Raw genomic sequence first — 15,121 nt, forward strand, 5'->3', positions numbered from 1 at the left:
AGTGTCAGTTGTTTGGTTTTCAGTCTGAAAAAAATAAAGCAATGATCCGGGTACTGAGAAGCAAGCTAGATGATTTCATTTTCTCACTTTTGTACTTCACTTGATTCACAACTGAAATGAAATATGCATTTTTTAAAAAAATCAGTTCATTTTTGTGAAGTTGGTTTCTTGAATGATGGTTCATGGCAATGTTAACACCAGTGACTACTGTACTTTTTGTCCCTTCACCCTCCGGGCCTTCAGCAGAAGCATTTCCAAACCAATGAGGGAGTCATCAATGTTACTTTCTGTCCTGCTGACCATATTGCCCTCCACTTCGAGGCTCAGTCAGTTCTCAGTTTCCAGGATCTTGTAGATGTCAGAAAACGGCTCCTCATGGCTGATGATATCCCAATAGATGATCATGATGGCAGCTTGGGACAGCGGTGCTGGCCTCGGAGTATGGAGCGAGTGGAAAAGAGGCCTACAAGAAGTACATCAAAGATTACATGAAATCCCTCAAAGGCAAACTTGAAGAACAGAAACCAAACAGAGTAAAGCCCTTTATGACTGGGGCCATGGGACATATCAAGCATATCCTTGCAAATTTCAATGACATATGAACCCAGATGGTATGATTGCTTTCCTGGACTATGCTGAAGATGGTGTGACTCCATATATGATTTTCTTTAAGGATGATTTAGAAATGGAAAAATGCTAACAAATTGGGCAATTTGGATCTATCACCTGTAACCACAATTGGCTACTGCTTGTCATCCATACAACACCAGGACTTAGGACAAATGGGACTGATGTCATCTTGAGCTCTTTTATTTTGACAGTGATTTATTTGAAGTGGAGACATTTTTTTTTAAGAAAAACTTGTATTGTAGGTTGTCTAAAAATAAAGTGCATTTAAACTAAAAAAAAAAAAATCACCTCAAAGCCTAAACAATGAACATGCAAAGAAAATGAACAGAAAGAAGGAAATCTGAAAAATACTAAAGTAAAAGTGAGGCCAAATGAGATGCTGGTACTCCTTACAACACGACAGAAAAACGGAGCAGGGCTGTCCAGTGTCTGAAGAATACCATCTTGTTCAGAGGGCAGAGTGTAACTGTAGTTTGTATAGAGCTTTACAAACATGGACTGGATCAGTAGGAACCTGGTAAACAGCTCTTAGGGAGGGTGCAAGTGCTGCATATTTAATGATAGCAAGAGCTGTATTTTCACTTGATGATGACAGGCCTGCAGACCCTGCACTTGTTTACAGGAACATAGAGTATCTGAGGGAAAAGTGAGGTATGCAGGGCCAGCAGGTTCCTCCAACATGGGCCCTGGGAGACCCCACCACTCTCTGGGAATTCATTCAATACTACCCAAACTCCTTATTCCCTAAATAGAAATGGGTGGGTCCAAGGACAGTCTAACACTGTGCCCAAGCCACTCTAACCTCAGACTCTTCATGTGGCTGCTATAATTATCATCTTGAAACAGGACATGCATCTCTTCCTAAATATAGAGTGAAGGGGGGTGTCTTTGGATGTCAGTCTCATTACATGCACCTTCACCAGAATGGTACTATTCAATAATCCTTCACCATTCACTCTCCTCAAAACACCCTCACTAGACAAATCACAGGCACATTATTCTTATTTAATTTATTTATTAATTTACAATTTCACAGGCACATTATTTAAAATCTTGGATTCCCTTCATTTCCACTTTGAGAAATGCACAGGAAATGCCACTTCCCAAGCAGGCAAATGTGGAGGTGATTATCAATATCATGAGCCAGAGCACCCTTTCAAAGGGTGCTATGCCCGTGTATGGATGGCTGATTACTTGAGGGGAGGACTCACAAAGATGCAGGTGAATTGTCACAGTATCATTCCTATTTCCACAATACAGGTAGATACACTGAATCTCAAAAAAAAGCTTTTTTTGTTGAGACAGGGTCTTACTTTGTAGCCCAAGCTGACTTGGAGCTCATGATCCCTCTGCCTCAGCCACCCCAATGCTGGAATTACAGGTATGTACTATCACACATGGCTCAAAAATTCAAATAACAAATTGAAGGTGAGACAGTCAGTGATAAATCAATATTTACATCTATGGCTTCAGTTACCTGTGTGCATTCATTTAGCCACAAAATGTCTCATTTTTGTTCTTTCTGACATTTAAGCATTCTTTAAAATATGTAACACAGGAAAATCTACAGTAACTATTATGTACATGTGTAGATGACAAATGGTTTAAGAGCAGAAAATCACTGAAATGTGCCAAACCACATTTTAAAGCATTAACTTCACATTTTCTCATAAGTTTTCATCTTGATCTGAAGTTTCATTTGAATTTTTAATATGAACAGTGAAACAGAGTTGTATTAAAATTATTTAACAACTCTGGTGCTTTTTATAATGATTTTTAAGAGGCCAGGTTGGCCTACACAGTGAGTTCTAGGCCAGCTGGTACTACAGGAAAACTGTCTCAACCCCTCCCCTCCAATTCTTTTAATGAAAAGTACCAAATTAGATTAATAATTTAGAAAATGTGCATGATTTTTGACACCCTCCCCCCATCTTTGACTGTTCCATCATTCAGTTAACAGTGGTATAAGCATGAATCACTTCCCCAAATTTGCTCCAAGGATGACAGAAATGCATCCTGTTGCTCACAGCAAGGGGAGACAGGACCTCTCATTTCACGTTTATGTTTTTAAGTTTTAAGATCAAACTGGTAGATTTGTACAATCTACATATTCGTTCAATGACCCCAAATACAAAGAGAGGTAAGAAGGAAAACAAAAGTCCATTTTGCTTCTGCTCCCAGAATCCTAGTATAGGAAGAGTCAATGCCTGCAAGTCCAACTCAGGCTCTATAAGATGAGAAATAGGAAGGCCACCTCAGAAGCTAGGAGGACAGAGACCCCAGGCAGGGTTGTCTCACGGGGTGAGGAGGACAAACAGAAGCCACATGACTTTGTGAATGTTGACAGTGCCCTGGATAACCCAAAGATAACCTCGTCAAAATAAACTCGATTGTTTCCATCAGAAAACCAGTAAGGCAACAGACTTTTTGGGTTGTGTTTGTTATCTGATTTTTGGTCTTTTTGGGAAACAATGCCCCTTAAACTAAAATCTTAATTTGGTCTGTATTTCCTTTGGATGGTTCAATATGTTCGGTGGTTGGCCTAAGCGTTCCTGGTCAGAATGGGTATAGCCAAGAACCTTGTCTCTATCTGTAGATTAACACTGGCAGTTATTAAAAGGAAATCAGAGTGAAGACTGTGAATTAGTATAAGATGATCATCTTTGGTGCCACTTGACTAGAGTCTAAAAGATGAAGCAATGAAAGACAGTGTTCATTGAGATTTGCCAGGAGCATTGGGGTCCATGGACACACAAGCTCACAGATTCACCTTTTGAATTCATACTAAAAGTGTACTTTACTTCTGTTTAGGCAGAAAGTCTTATTCTTTCAGCAAGAAGCCTGCCTGAAGCTGGGTTGGCAGATCATTTGTTTTCTGCGAGGTCTTTGAACCAATCAGTACACGGATAATCTTATTATTCCTCCATGGGCTTGTGTTTCTTTTGATGAGAGTGGAGAGAAGTCATGGGTAATACTTTTCTGTGTGCCAGGGAACGCTTGTGTTTCGGTTGTACAAGGTCAGATCTTAATTTAACCACCGACTGGGTACTTAATTTTAGATACACAGAGGAGCACATTGGCTCCAGGGCACTTCCTCTGGTTTAGAAAGACAAGTCCCTGGATAAAAATGACAAGACCATCATTCCAAAAGGTGAGATTATGAAATGTTTGATGTGTATCTTGCCAAATCGCTTGTGGAGTTGTTCAGTATTGGAAATATTCATAACAGATGGTAATACAGGCTGTTGTGGATATGCATTTCATATAATCCAATTGATCACCTATGGGCTAGCCTGTCTAGGGCTCGTTTATTTATAGAAAAATAAAGCCAAAATTGACTCACTGATTTATAGAATGTCAACTTTATAGGATAATTGTTATGTATAACAGAAATATATCATAAGAAAAACAGATGCAGAAGGAATATGCTAATGAGGGACACTTACACTCATCATGTAGACTCTCAGAAGGGCCTCATCTGTTCTTGTGGTTTCTGAGGGAAAAATATGACTTTCATAAACAATTAAAACCAATGACCATGAAGGCTTATCTTTATCATTAATTGCAAAAGATAAGTTCTTTGTGTTCAGATTGAAAAATAATCTTTAAGATGGGAAAACAAAACTGAGCTCAGCAGAACAAGAAATTTGCTCCTGCAAGCGACACTGCTGAGTGGTAGGACTGGAAGCCATGGAAATGTGTCTGATGCCGTCATTCACCTGGCTAGTAACCCAGGCATTTCTGGGGAACTTTTTGTATAGAAAATGATCTGCTTTCCACTGATGACAACACCAGTGGCATGGGCAAGGAGACTCTCATCACTGTTTCTTTACTGGGGGCACTCATTTATTTTAATGAGTATCATAATTTTATACTTTAGTTAAGTACGTAATATTTCAAGTGAAATGTATCTAAATTTTTTGTGTTTCCCCTGGAGTTGGATGAATCTGTGAGTTTTTAAAACTCTTTCACAATATTTTTCTGAAGCTTCTGAGTTTTTAGGTCCCAAATGAGACCTACTTTTCATTAATTCTTTCAGCTACAGTGTACTAGGCTCAGCATGTGGCCCAGTTAGATATGAATGGTTTTACACCTATGTCTCCATAGCCACTTGATGTGTGAGCATGAGCATATTGCCTGACCCCTCAGCCTCAGTTTCCTTACCTGAAAAATGGGAGGAGTGTGTTGTGAACATTGAATTACTCAGTTCATTCTATGAGCATAGTATACAAGGCCTCAGCAGATGTTAGTGGTGGTGATTATTAAGGTCAGTACTGCGTGTTTGTTTTATGCTAAATCTTGAAAGAGAGGAAAGGCAATAGGGAGGATATCCAGAATACATTACTTTTAAAAGCTTTTATTTATTTTCAACAAATTTTCATTAGATTTATTTCTTTCTCTGGGCATGTGTGTTTGTGTATGTATGTGTTTGTACATGTGTGTGAGCACATGCATACCATGCATAATTATGTAGGTGTGAATCCATTCTCTCTTTCCACCAAGTGGGTCCCAGGGATCTAACTCAGGTTGTCAGACTTGACAGTAAGCACCTATACCGCTAAGCCGTCTTATTGCCCCAAATTTTTCATTATTTTTTGGGGTGTGTGTGTGTGTGTGTGTGTGTGTGTGTGTGTGTGTGGTGTGTTTGGTGCATGTGTGTGCATGTATGTACACATGTCTCTCAAGGTCAGAGGTCAAAACTCTGCCTCCCACTATTGCTCTCCACCTTATCTTTTGAGACAGGCTCAGGAGCTGAACTTGGCTCACTGATTCACTACACTGACTGGCCAATGAATTCCATGGACTCACCTGTCTCTACGTTCCTAGTGCTCAGGTGATAGACCCAGATGTCCATGCCTGGCTATTTTTACCTAAGTGCTGGCAATTCAAACTCAGGTCCTCATGCTTTTGTGCAGCAAGCACTTTACTGACTGAGCCACCCTCTAAACCCCTAGAACGCATTATTCAAAAGCAATAAACTCTCCAAGGGTATGGATCCCATATGCCTGTGTGGGGCCCTGTGCCATATCAGAGAGACAGTAAATATACATTTTTGAATGATTGGATAGAATGGACTGAAACTCTTTAAGATGATTGCTGTTAGAAATAATTTTTTGTGTTTTTATCCATCAGTAGAGGAATGTTGCCTGTACTGTGCATCTATTTTTCAACAAGGTTTTAGACATGTTCCTTGATAGTCTGATTATCAAAAAAGAGAAAACTACTAGATCGTGGTGTCTTTAAGAGGATTTGTAAGTGGATAAACAGCTTTTCTCGAAAGGTGCTAAGTAGCAGATCCATGTCAGCATGGAGGCCTCTGTCCTATGCTAATTTTTGTTCCACATTTGTCACTGTCAGCAGAGTGTAAGGACATATAAGACATGCTCATTAAGTGGCAAATTGAACAATACTTGAAGGGTAGACAATGCATTCAGTCTAGGCAGATGGGAATAAAGGTCAAATCCTAACACTATGAAATATAATAGGAATAAACAAAGAGTGTCACACAGAATGGCACAACAAATGATGTGCAAAAAATATAACTTGTAGAACTGGGGGGTGGGGGTAAAGGTCTACATCCAGTGTATAACATGATAGCCTCTCGGTCCTTCAGACATGGCCTAAATTAATAGTTACATAGCATCTAAGAAGAGGGAGGTGGTTATGCCCACTTTATGGTCTGCTGGTCTGGCTGAACCTGTTGTGCTGCATTCAGAGCCACTTTTAGAAAGGGATGGATAAATAAGTATGTTTACAGGAAAGCTATCAAGAGGGCAAGGGAAGTGTAACCATGTCACAGTGAGAGAAACTGTACAGCCTTAGAAGGAGAAGGCTCGGTGGAGGACTGACAGCCTTCTAAGGAGATCACTGAAAAGACTCCAGAGGAACCACACTCTCTCAGTGCAGTTCTGAGACATAGAGATCACAGCCTATTGAATACTGGTTTCAAACAGGGATAGGAGTTCTGTGTTTCTCCCAAGAGTTAGAGCTTGACAAATGGGGAGAGTGGTGTGGAGACATGGAGGCTCCTTGATACAGGACTTCAGCTTGAAGCTAGTCAGACATGTGCTGGGCATGTTGGAAGTGGGACTTGTATGTGGAGCTGCCTGGTGGCTTTCAACTCTGAAGATGACCAGTTTCACAGAAAAGAAAGAAGAATAAAACAGTGCAGATACTAGAGAACCTGTCCAAGGGTGAGGGAAGGAATTAATACTGTCAAAACACGCTGGGTTCCTCCCTCATTCCACAGAAGTGCAGTCATCCAATAATAACAGCAGTGTTTACCGATAGCCAGAGAGCTGATGTGCTCAGGCCAGAACTGGAGCAGAGACTCAGCCTCTATTCTCCACTGCCTCCAGCAAGAAGAAATTAATTGTCTGTGTGTGAATGCGATGGTTCAGTATTGCTTGAACAAACTTGGATAAGAAAAGACTTGATTTGAGTACCAGACAAGAATTTTTATGTCCAAGAAAATGAACCATGCCTCAGAACATTTTTTACAAAGAAGATGTATATACATAGTTATATTTATTTGTAGATGAGTCTGGATTATTGTTATACATAGAAATACGTATTGTATTTCTATGTATAACAATAATAAAGGGCTTAGAAGATAGCTCAATGGATAAAGTGCTTGCCACACAAGGATGAGGACTGGAGGTTGGATTCCATCACCCACATAAAGGCTAGGTGGCTATAGCAGTCACCTATAATCCCAGCCTTCTAGAGGCAGAGACAAGAGATCCCCAGGGCAAGTTGGCTACCTAGACTAGCTACATCGTTAAGCTTCATGTTCAGAGACCTTGCCTCAGTAAATAAACTGGAAAGCTATTGAGGAAAACACTCAACATCAGTCCCTGGATTCCATGTGCTTGCACAACCTACACAAATACAAATACACACACACGCACACACACACCATAGTCTTTATGATCTAGAGCTTTCTCAGTGCTTAACGAGACTATAACTAATTTACTCAGCCAAAGCAGTTTTATCCATCTCCCTTCGCCATGTCAGCCTAAGTAAGTTATCTGTAATTAGCATCACCCACCTTGGGAGATGCTACTCACTAATTAGCAAAGAATAACCTTTGGTCCTTGTGCAGGTAGATACAGCACCTTATGATGGAATCTGTGCTTGGATGAGACAGATAAATGGGTTAACCCGTCAAGATTTCTGTCATTTCCCAAGCCAGGAACCCCCTGTGGGCAGTCACTCTTCTCAGGGTCAGTGCCTGACCTGAGAGGCAGGTGCAGATCATTTCCTGAGAGTGTTTGTCAGCTTTGGCTCCAGATGTCAGTTGCCACTGCAGGCATGGCTCTTGCTGGTCACTTTCCTGGGAACTTCTATTCCTCTGGAAATCCAAGTGCTTAAGAACATAAAGCCCCTTCCCATACTTTGTCACTATCTAAAGCTAGCATGCTTCTTTCTACAGTTTTGTCTGAATTGAATTTGACTTGGAAATTAGTAGTAGAGAGTAAAACTGTTAAGTTTTGTTATATGAAAGAGATAAGCAAAGCTGGTGTAGCTGGTCCCATCATTAGTTTATTTACAGAGAGATTAAATAACATCAATCAGTGATGTCCCCATACTAGAATTGAGTTTAGAAAAAAATGTATGACAAAGAGAAAACAGAAGCTAAATCTATTCTTTGGCTCATCTTAAGAGCAGTATATATCAGCTTATCCAATAATTCATTCACCCAGTCAGTAGTTACTGAATTCTCACCATGTGCTAGCTACCGTACTAGGGATTCATTGGTCCATTTGACTTTATATTTCTTTTTCCAACATATCAAGTTGTGTATCTTTGAGGCAGGACAAAAATTAAATTTGTTTTTTAGACCAAAGTATTTGTGTGTATGTATGTGTGTGTGTATTTTAAATATACCATAACACTCTCTGATCTCAAGAAAGATGCTATTTGAATCTATCTAGTTCTCTCCATCATCCACAAGCTTTCTCTCTCACAGAAAAGGCAAGTGCTATAAAAATGAATTGTGCCATATTAATTGTAAGAAGAGTTACATATGATTGTGTGCTAGAGCCAGATTCTGACAATGGTATATCTCTCTGGAAACTTGAGGCATTATTAAGCCACACTACATTTATGCTTGAATAAATAAGATATATCTCTAGTTCTATAAGATAGATCTTTAGATGTAGAATTATAAAGAACAAAACATTTTAAAAACATGATCACCTTAGCTTGTGACAGGAGCACATTCTTGGTCAGTTGCCCTTGCAGGCATGGCTCTCGCTCTTCACTTTCCTGAGAACTGATACTAGCATTTAAGGCCAAGAGTGAACCCAAACTCTGGGAACCACCTGTTCCTTCAGATGGCTCATGGAACTGTGCTCTTGGGACAGGCTTCACTCATATTTTAATTGAAGGAGTATTTCCTAGTATTTCTAATGTCAACTGGTGAAGTAGAAGCTAGGATCCACTCTTATCAGAGAATCTTGCCCTTTGATCTCTGTCTAAAATATCTCACACACACACTATCAAACAGATTTCTCTATTCTCCCCATTGTTTGCAACGAGAATACACAGCTTCTAGCAGTTCAATACATCAAACAAACACACCCACAGTCATTCACTAGCTTGGGTGGAAGACAAGTGGGGTTCTAAGGGATTAAGGTCGGGTGCCCAGATCGCAAGAGGAGCACATGGCTCAGTGAGCTTTTTTGCTCTATAAAGAGTAACCTTTTTGGTTTCAAGGTCATTAGTCCAGATTATGTCCATTTTTAAAAAGTCCTTCCTACAGAAACTCTTCAAGGGCTAGTTGGATCTGTTGCCAAAATTAGTAATTGAAACCACTTAACTGATTTGTTACTTAGTACTGGGTAGGCCCATGAAAACAGAACTGTATAGATAACCAATGAGCATCAAAGTCCTAAAAATATTTTTATGTAAAAATTTTGTCATGTTTAAAAAATTATATGTACAAATGACCTAATACAGAAAAGTAAAAATGAACATTATTTGATATACTAAATATTTTCTTAACAAAACCCTAAATAGGAAATGTCCTTATTTAACTCTGCTCTTCCTTTGGTGGGGTGAATCCCCATGATCCTCTCTGGGCTGCCAGTAGACCAGCTCAAGAATCACCACTCAAGAATCACAACCCTTTAAAGGTAAAAGAGAAATTCCTCTGTGAACCAGACCAGAACTCAGTATTCTACCAAACAGGAGCCTGTACTTCCTTGGGAAACACAAGGTTTAAATGTGGACTATACTTGCATAAAATTGCAAGGAAAACTAAATTTTATTGTATTGTGCTTTTTCTTGGTCCATTGTCACCTTGCACTCAATTTTAGCCTGGGACCTTCTGCCGTCTTACTACACATGCCTCTCTCCAGGAGCTCTTCCAAGACATCCTGGCTCTACATTGGGGCCAGCGTGATGCCCATGGCATTTTACTTTTGATTCATTGGTTGAATAATTTGAAACAAGGTCTCCACCATGTAGTTCAAGATGACCTCAGTCTCAATCCTGCTTCAGCCTTAGAAGCCTGCACTACCATGCTCAGTTGGTATTGGTATTTTAAAGTGATACAGGAAGAGGAAACAATGTGCCCTAGAGGACAAACTCTCACTGACGTGACAGAATGACAATGCCGTGACAGGTGCTGAGGGAAGTTTGATATTTATGGACATAGAGCCCTTCCTTGCACAATGGAAGCAACTGTCCATTCAGCCTGTTCTCACACCATCCTTGCTTTGGACTCAAAGAGAGAGCTCCAATTTTGTTATGTCCAAGACAGAAGTCAGGGCAGGTAGAGCAAAGTCTTGTACATAATGCAGAACAAGCCAATGAAACAATTCATGAAAAATATGGTTACATTTGTCCTTATTCTGGGGAAAGAACAATGGTTCCATGACACTGAGCTATTGCATTTCAAGGGCACATGTGAGGGGTATCACAAACTATCAACTACCATAACAGTAAGGCATCGGTGTGAATGAGGGATGAGAGAATCTGATGCAAGGAGGTGTCATACCCCCGTGTTCACTCCTGCATTGTGCTTTGCAACACCATCCAAACCTCCTGGCTACTTCAGCCAGGCACCAACTGGCATGTTGATCCTGTTTTCTGGACAGTGATGTTTAGACTCCAAAACAAAAAGTACGGAATGAAGGCAAGCTTAGGACACCTCAGACCACCCTATGCAACACAAAACCTCATTGCACAGAGCCAAAGAGAAAGATTTATGTGCCTTTGGAAGCTAGTTTTTATTTTTGGAAGTTATTGTCACTGAGAACTGGCTGTTAGAACAGGATCAAAGTGTTTTCTGTTAAAGGCAACAGACTGCAGCTTTAGAAAGGCTTTAGGAGAATATGTCCTCCCTACTCAGACTCTGTGTATCAGCTCTGGGATGTTGAATGGATAAGGCCCAACTTCCAGTTATTCACAATGATTCGTAATACCCACAACATACAGAGTGAGGACTTAAATGCAGTCATGTATACAAAGTGCTTTGCAAGACTCTTTAAATAGAGCCAGCACCCCATGGTTCATAGTTCACAGGGCTGTTGCAATTTTTATTCTTTCAACCGTGTTCTAAAATTGCATAGTCACTAAACTCCTTTTCCTTACATCTAAATTTGGAATTTAACTTAGCCCATCTGTAAAACAAATTAACAACCATTAAAATCTTAGCTAGATATTTGGGACTGGGCATTTATACATCTAGAGTTTAGCTACTTTTTAAACAACATTTAAAAACAAAAGCGCTTCAGTGCATTTGTGAGTTCCCTGGCATTATGACAAGTTTTCAGTGTCCTTCAGAGAGAGCCCATAACTCCCATCAAATGTGTTTCTGCCCTCAGCAAGTTAACCAGCACTATAAATTAAACCACTAATTTTACTGTAATATTGCTCCAATATGGAGGCTTAGAGATGGCTCAGTGGGTAAAGAGACCACTGTGAAAGTATGAGAACTTGAGTTCAGATCCCCAACACCTAGGTTGTGAACATCTATAATATCAATGCTGGGGAATAATGCCAAGACAGCCGGATCCTGGCACTCCCTGGGCAGCTGGTTTGTCTGAAACTGTAAGTTCCAGGTTCAGTAAGAGACTCACAAAGAATAAGGTTGAGAGCAATAGAGGAAAATTTTCACCTTTGACCTCTGGCCTCCACTTGCACATACATAGGCAGACACACTTGTGTATCACACACACACACACACACACACACACACACACACACACACATACCACAGAGATTGCTTCCATTATTTTGTAAGCTGGCTACTTGTGAAAATCAAATGGTCTCATTCCTGGACTTTTCCAGAACAAATCTTAGTGCTAGGTGGCTAATTATTTTTAAGAAAGGCTCAGTTAATTTCTCTAGACAGAATTGAGACACTTGACACCCAAATGCTCTCTGGCTTTTCCTCATCCTCTTGAGAAGCTCTTTATTTAATAGTTTCCAGTTGATTTATTGGCCTATTGGTTTACAGTTTTACTATATTAACTCTCTTCTTGCCTTTCTCATTGCATCCTGTGGTCCTCCACACCATTCTGCGATGCTCCTTGGATGGCAGGTATGACACTTTATCCTCATCCAAGCTGTGGGTTCTGTTGTAGGTTTTCCCATAATTTTTACCTTGATTTCATTATGGATATGTCAGTTAAGAATATTGATAACATCCTTCTTAATAGTAGTTTTTAAAAACTACTGAAAAAGATGTGGGGAAGCCATTTCACTGATCAACTCAGACCTGTAAGGAGTCTGTAGTATCTCATGTCCTGGAAGCCCAAATTTCAATCAGGGTTAGATCTAAGCTGGGGATTTGAACAGGTGAAAGGCTCTGAATCCCATTACTAATCTCATAACCTTGCAAACCCTGTCTCACCACAGTTATGTCAGCAAGAAAGGCAGCAGGCAGTGCCAAACGTTTAGCTTTGTCACCTGATTTGTGTTATTTGAAGGACTTAGTGCTTGTTTGCCAGAAATTAGTCCACAACTTTTCCCATGACCACTGACATAAGTCATTTATTTGCCTCTTAGGAAAGCAAGTAAGTTAGGAGTAGAATAGAGGGGAAAATGCTACAAAAGAGAAAGAAACCAGGACTGAGGTTGGGGTTCAGTGCTTGTCTAGCATGTGTTGCAACCTGGGTCTAATCCCCGGACTGCCAAAATGAAAGCATTTTTTCTCTTTCTCAGGAAAGTAATAGTCCAAGGAGAACACGGAATACAAATATGTGACGAACTTGCAAAGCAAATACAGAATGAGTATGGACTCAAATATCGGGCAAATGTTACATAAGAGATATTCACAGATAAAAGATAACTAGATAGGAAGTGGAAAATTCCAGCAAGGACTTCCATACAAGAAAGTCTCTTGTGCCAGGCTTGAGATAGGAGTGTCCAAGAGAGGAACAGTTAGGATGGCCTTGTAAAGGAAGAAGCAGATGTTTAAAAAAAAAAAAAAAAGACTATGGAAAAATGAAGTAAAATACAGAGTAAGAAGTTGAAAGACTTTATTCCTGATAAAAATGGTCAGTTTTAAGAACAAGGCAGAGCAGGCATGACTCCATGTTCTTCAGTTAACTCCTTAGTTCATTCATTCAAGGCACGTGTACAGACTCTATGTACTTCTCTAGAAACTAAGGCTACACCTTAGTTCCCTGATCTTGTGTAGTCATAGTCTAGGGACAAGAGACAAAGAAGCAATTAACAGTAGAAAAAAGTAAAGCACCACTTGAATCTATTTGGTGAGGAGGATCCCCAGTATGCACACATGCCTGTGAGGAGACAGTTACCCTAGCGTAAGTGAGCATGCTCAGTGGAGCATGGCTACCATCTCATATGAAGTCTCAGAGTATTATTCCCATTTATCTTTTCTGTTCCAAAGCAGCTGTAAGGTCACTTGCAAATGACAACTGTTTTTTGCTTTTGTTTTTGATGTTTTCAGACAAGGTCTCATTATTATAGCTTGGGCTGTCTTTGGTACTCATGGTTCTCCTGTCTCATCCTCCCAAGTGCTGGATTACAGAGGTGCACCACAAAGCCAAACCTGCTATAGAAAAATAAACAACAAAATTATCACAGTTCTATAGAGTTTGTGTGTAGTCTATTCAAGGATCAAGGACTGTGACTATCAGCACATTTAGAGCTGTCTTTAGAGTTTAAGATTACCTAAACTTGAAGAATGATAAAATGTGCAGCATATGTCAACTGTGTTTTGGAGATGGCCCTCAGATACTGTTTTTATTTCTCCTCTTAGAGTAGAACAGTAATAACAGTATGCTTACTACTACATAAAATTTCACATACAGAATGAATTTTGGTTTGGAAGCACTAAGAATTAAAGATAATCTCACATTGTTCGGTCATCCCACTGTAGAACTATTTTCAGTTTCTTTATCTATTAAACTTTCTATATATAACCAAAGAATCTGATTCAATAGTAAAGAAGCATTTCACTCTTCTGATATCTATAAAGAAATAAACCAATGCGCATTTATTTTCATTTTTGCATATTATCCTGGAGGAGACAGGCTAGTCAAAAACAGTGGCTTCTGATGTATGGCATAAATATGTATGGAATTAATGGGGCATCTACAGGAGGGTTCGTCCCTAGCCAACTGCTGGTGCAAATGATGCTCTGAGACCATCTAGACCTGATGACTGGAGGTGCTGTTTGAGGGCTACTGTTTGTAGAAACTGTAAAAGGATTTCTATTGACTGACCCACTTCTCCTAAGGTTGAGTTTTAATCTTTGAATGTGTTGTGTGATGCGATAGTCGCAAATTAGTTAATATTCATCAGAAGCCTGAAAAAGACAATGAACCCACATAAAATAAAAATAAATATAATCTTTTTTTAAAGAAAATGAAACAATTCAATAATTAAAAGATACACTCAAGGAGTAGGTAATTAAATATTTCAACAGAACATTTGAAGTTGCTAAAATACAGCTTATATTTACATGTATTAAAATCTTTACTATTTGTACTATTTAGTAAGGAAAGATAAATTATTCCATTTTTCATTTTGAATTTGATATATTAATTGCATCTATTGTTCCATCCTTTGTTGATAATATGAAATTACCTCTTTTTTAATTATTTGCAGATATGGACACTAATGAGGATCCTGATGAAGACTATCTTGCAAGTTATGACATTCAGCTCAGTGTTCAGGAATCCATTGAAACCAGCAAGGCTGGAGTCCGTCCTGAAAGGTAACATCCTAACCAAGGGCCACAGTGACATTCTCTATGGCATTCATTTTGCTGTGAGACTCCTGACTCCTGCTCCTCTAGAAAAATGCTTGCTCCCTGACCCCTCACACATACATTCCTTTTTGCTGGTAGGGAAATGTTCACTTTGCATAGATTCTAATAATCTGATCTTCCACAAATCCCCATCTCATGTATAAAAGGAAATTTTCTAAATGGGGAATTTCTAGATGAATTTGACTAGATAGGGTTGCTTATTTTCTGTATGAATGTGGAATCAGAAAGACAGTGGGT

General features: G+C 39.5%; 1 protein-coding gene across 1 annotated transcript in view; it reads left to right on the forward strand.

The window, feature by feature from the left end:
• Asb15 (ankyrin repeat and SOCS box containing 15) overlaps positions 1-15,121 on the forward strand; it is a 66,086-nt gene that overhangs the window by 21,309 nt on the left and 29,656 nt on the right. Inside the window, exon 4 of the mRNA XM_017796055.2 lies at positions 14,722-14,830. Within this exon, the coding sequence (XP_017651544.1) occupies positions 14,724-14,830 (107 nt within the window). The 5' untranslated portion in view covers positions 14,722-14,723. The remainder of the gene's footprint in view (positions 1-14,721; positions 14,831-15,121) is intronic.

Source organism: Nannospalax galili, unplaced genomic scaffold, assembly GCF_000622305.1.
Source record: "Nannospalax galili isolate Female #2095 unplaced genomic scaffold, S.galili_v1.0 scaffold449, whole genome shotgun sequence".
In the NCBI taxonomy this organism is placed as follows: domain Eukaryota; kingdom Metazoa; phylum Chordata; class Mammalia; order Rodentia; family Spalacidae; genus Nannospalax; species Nannospalax galili.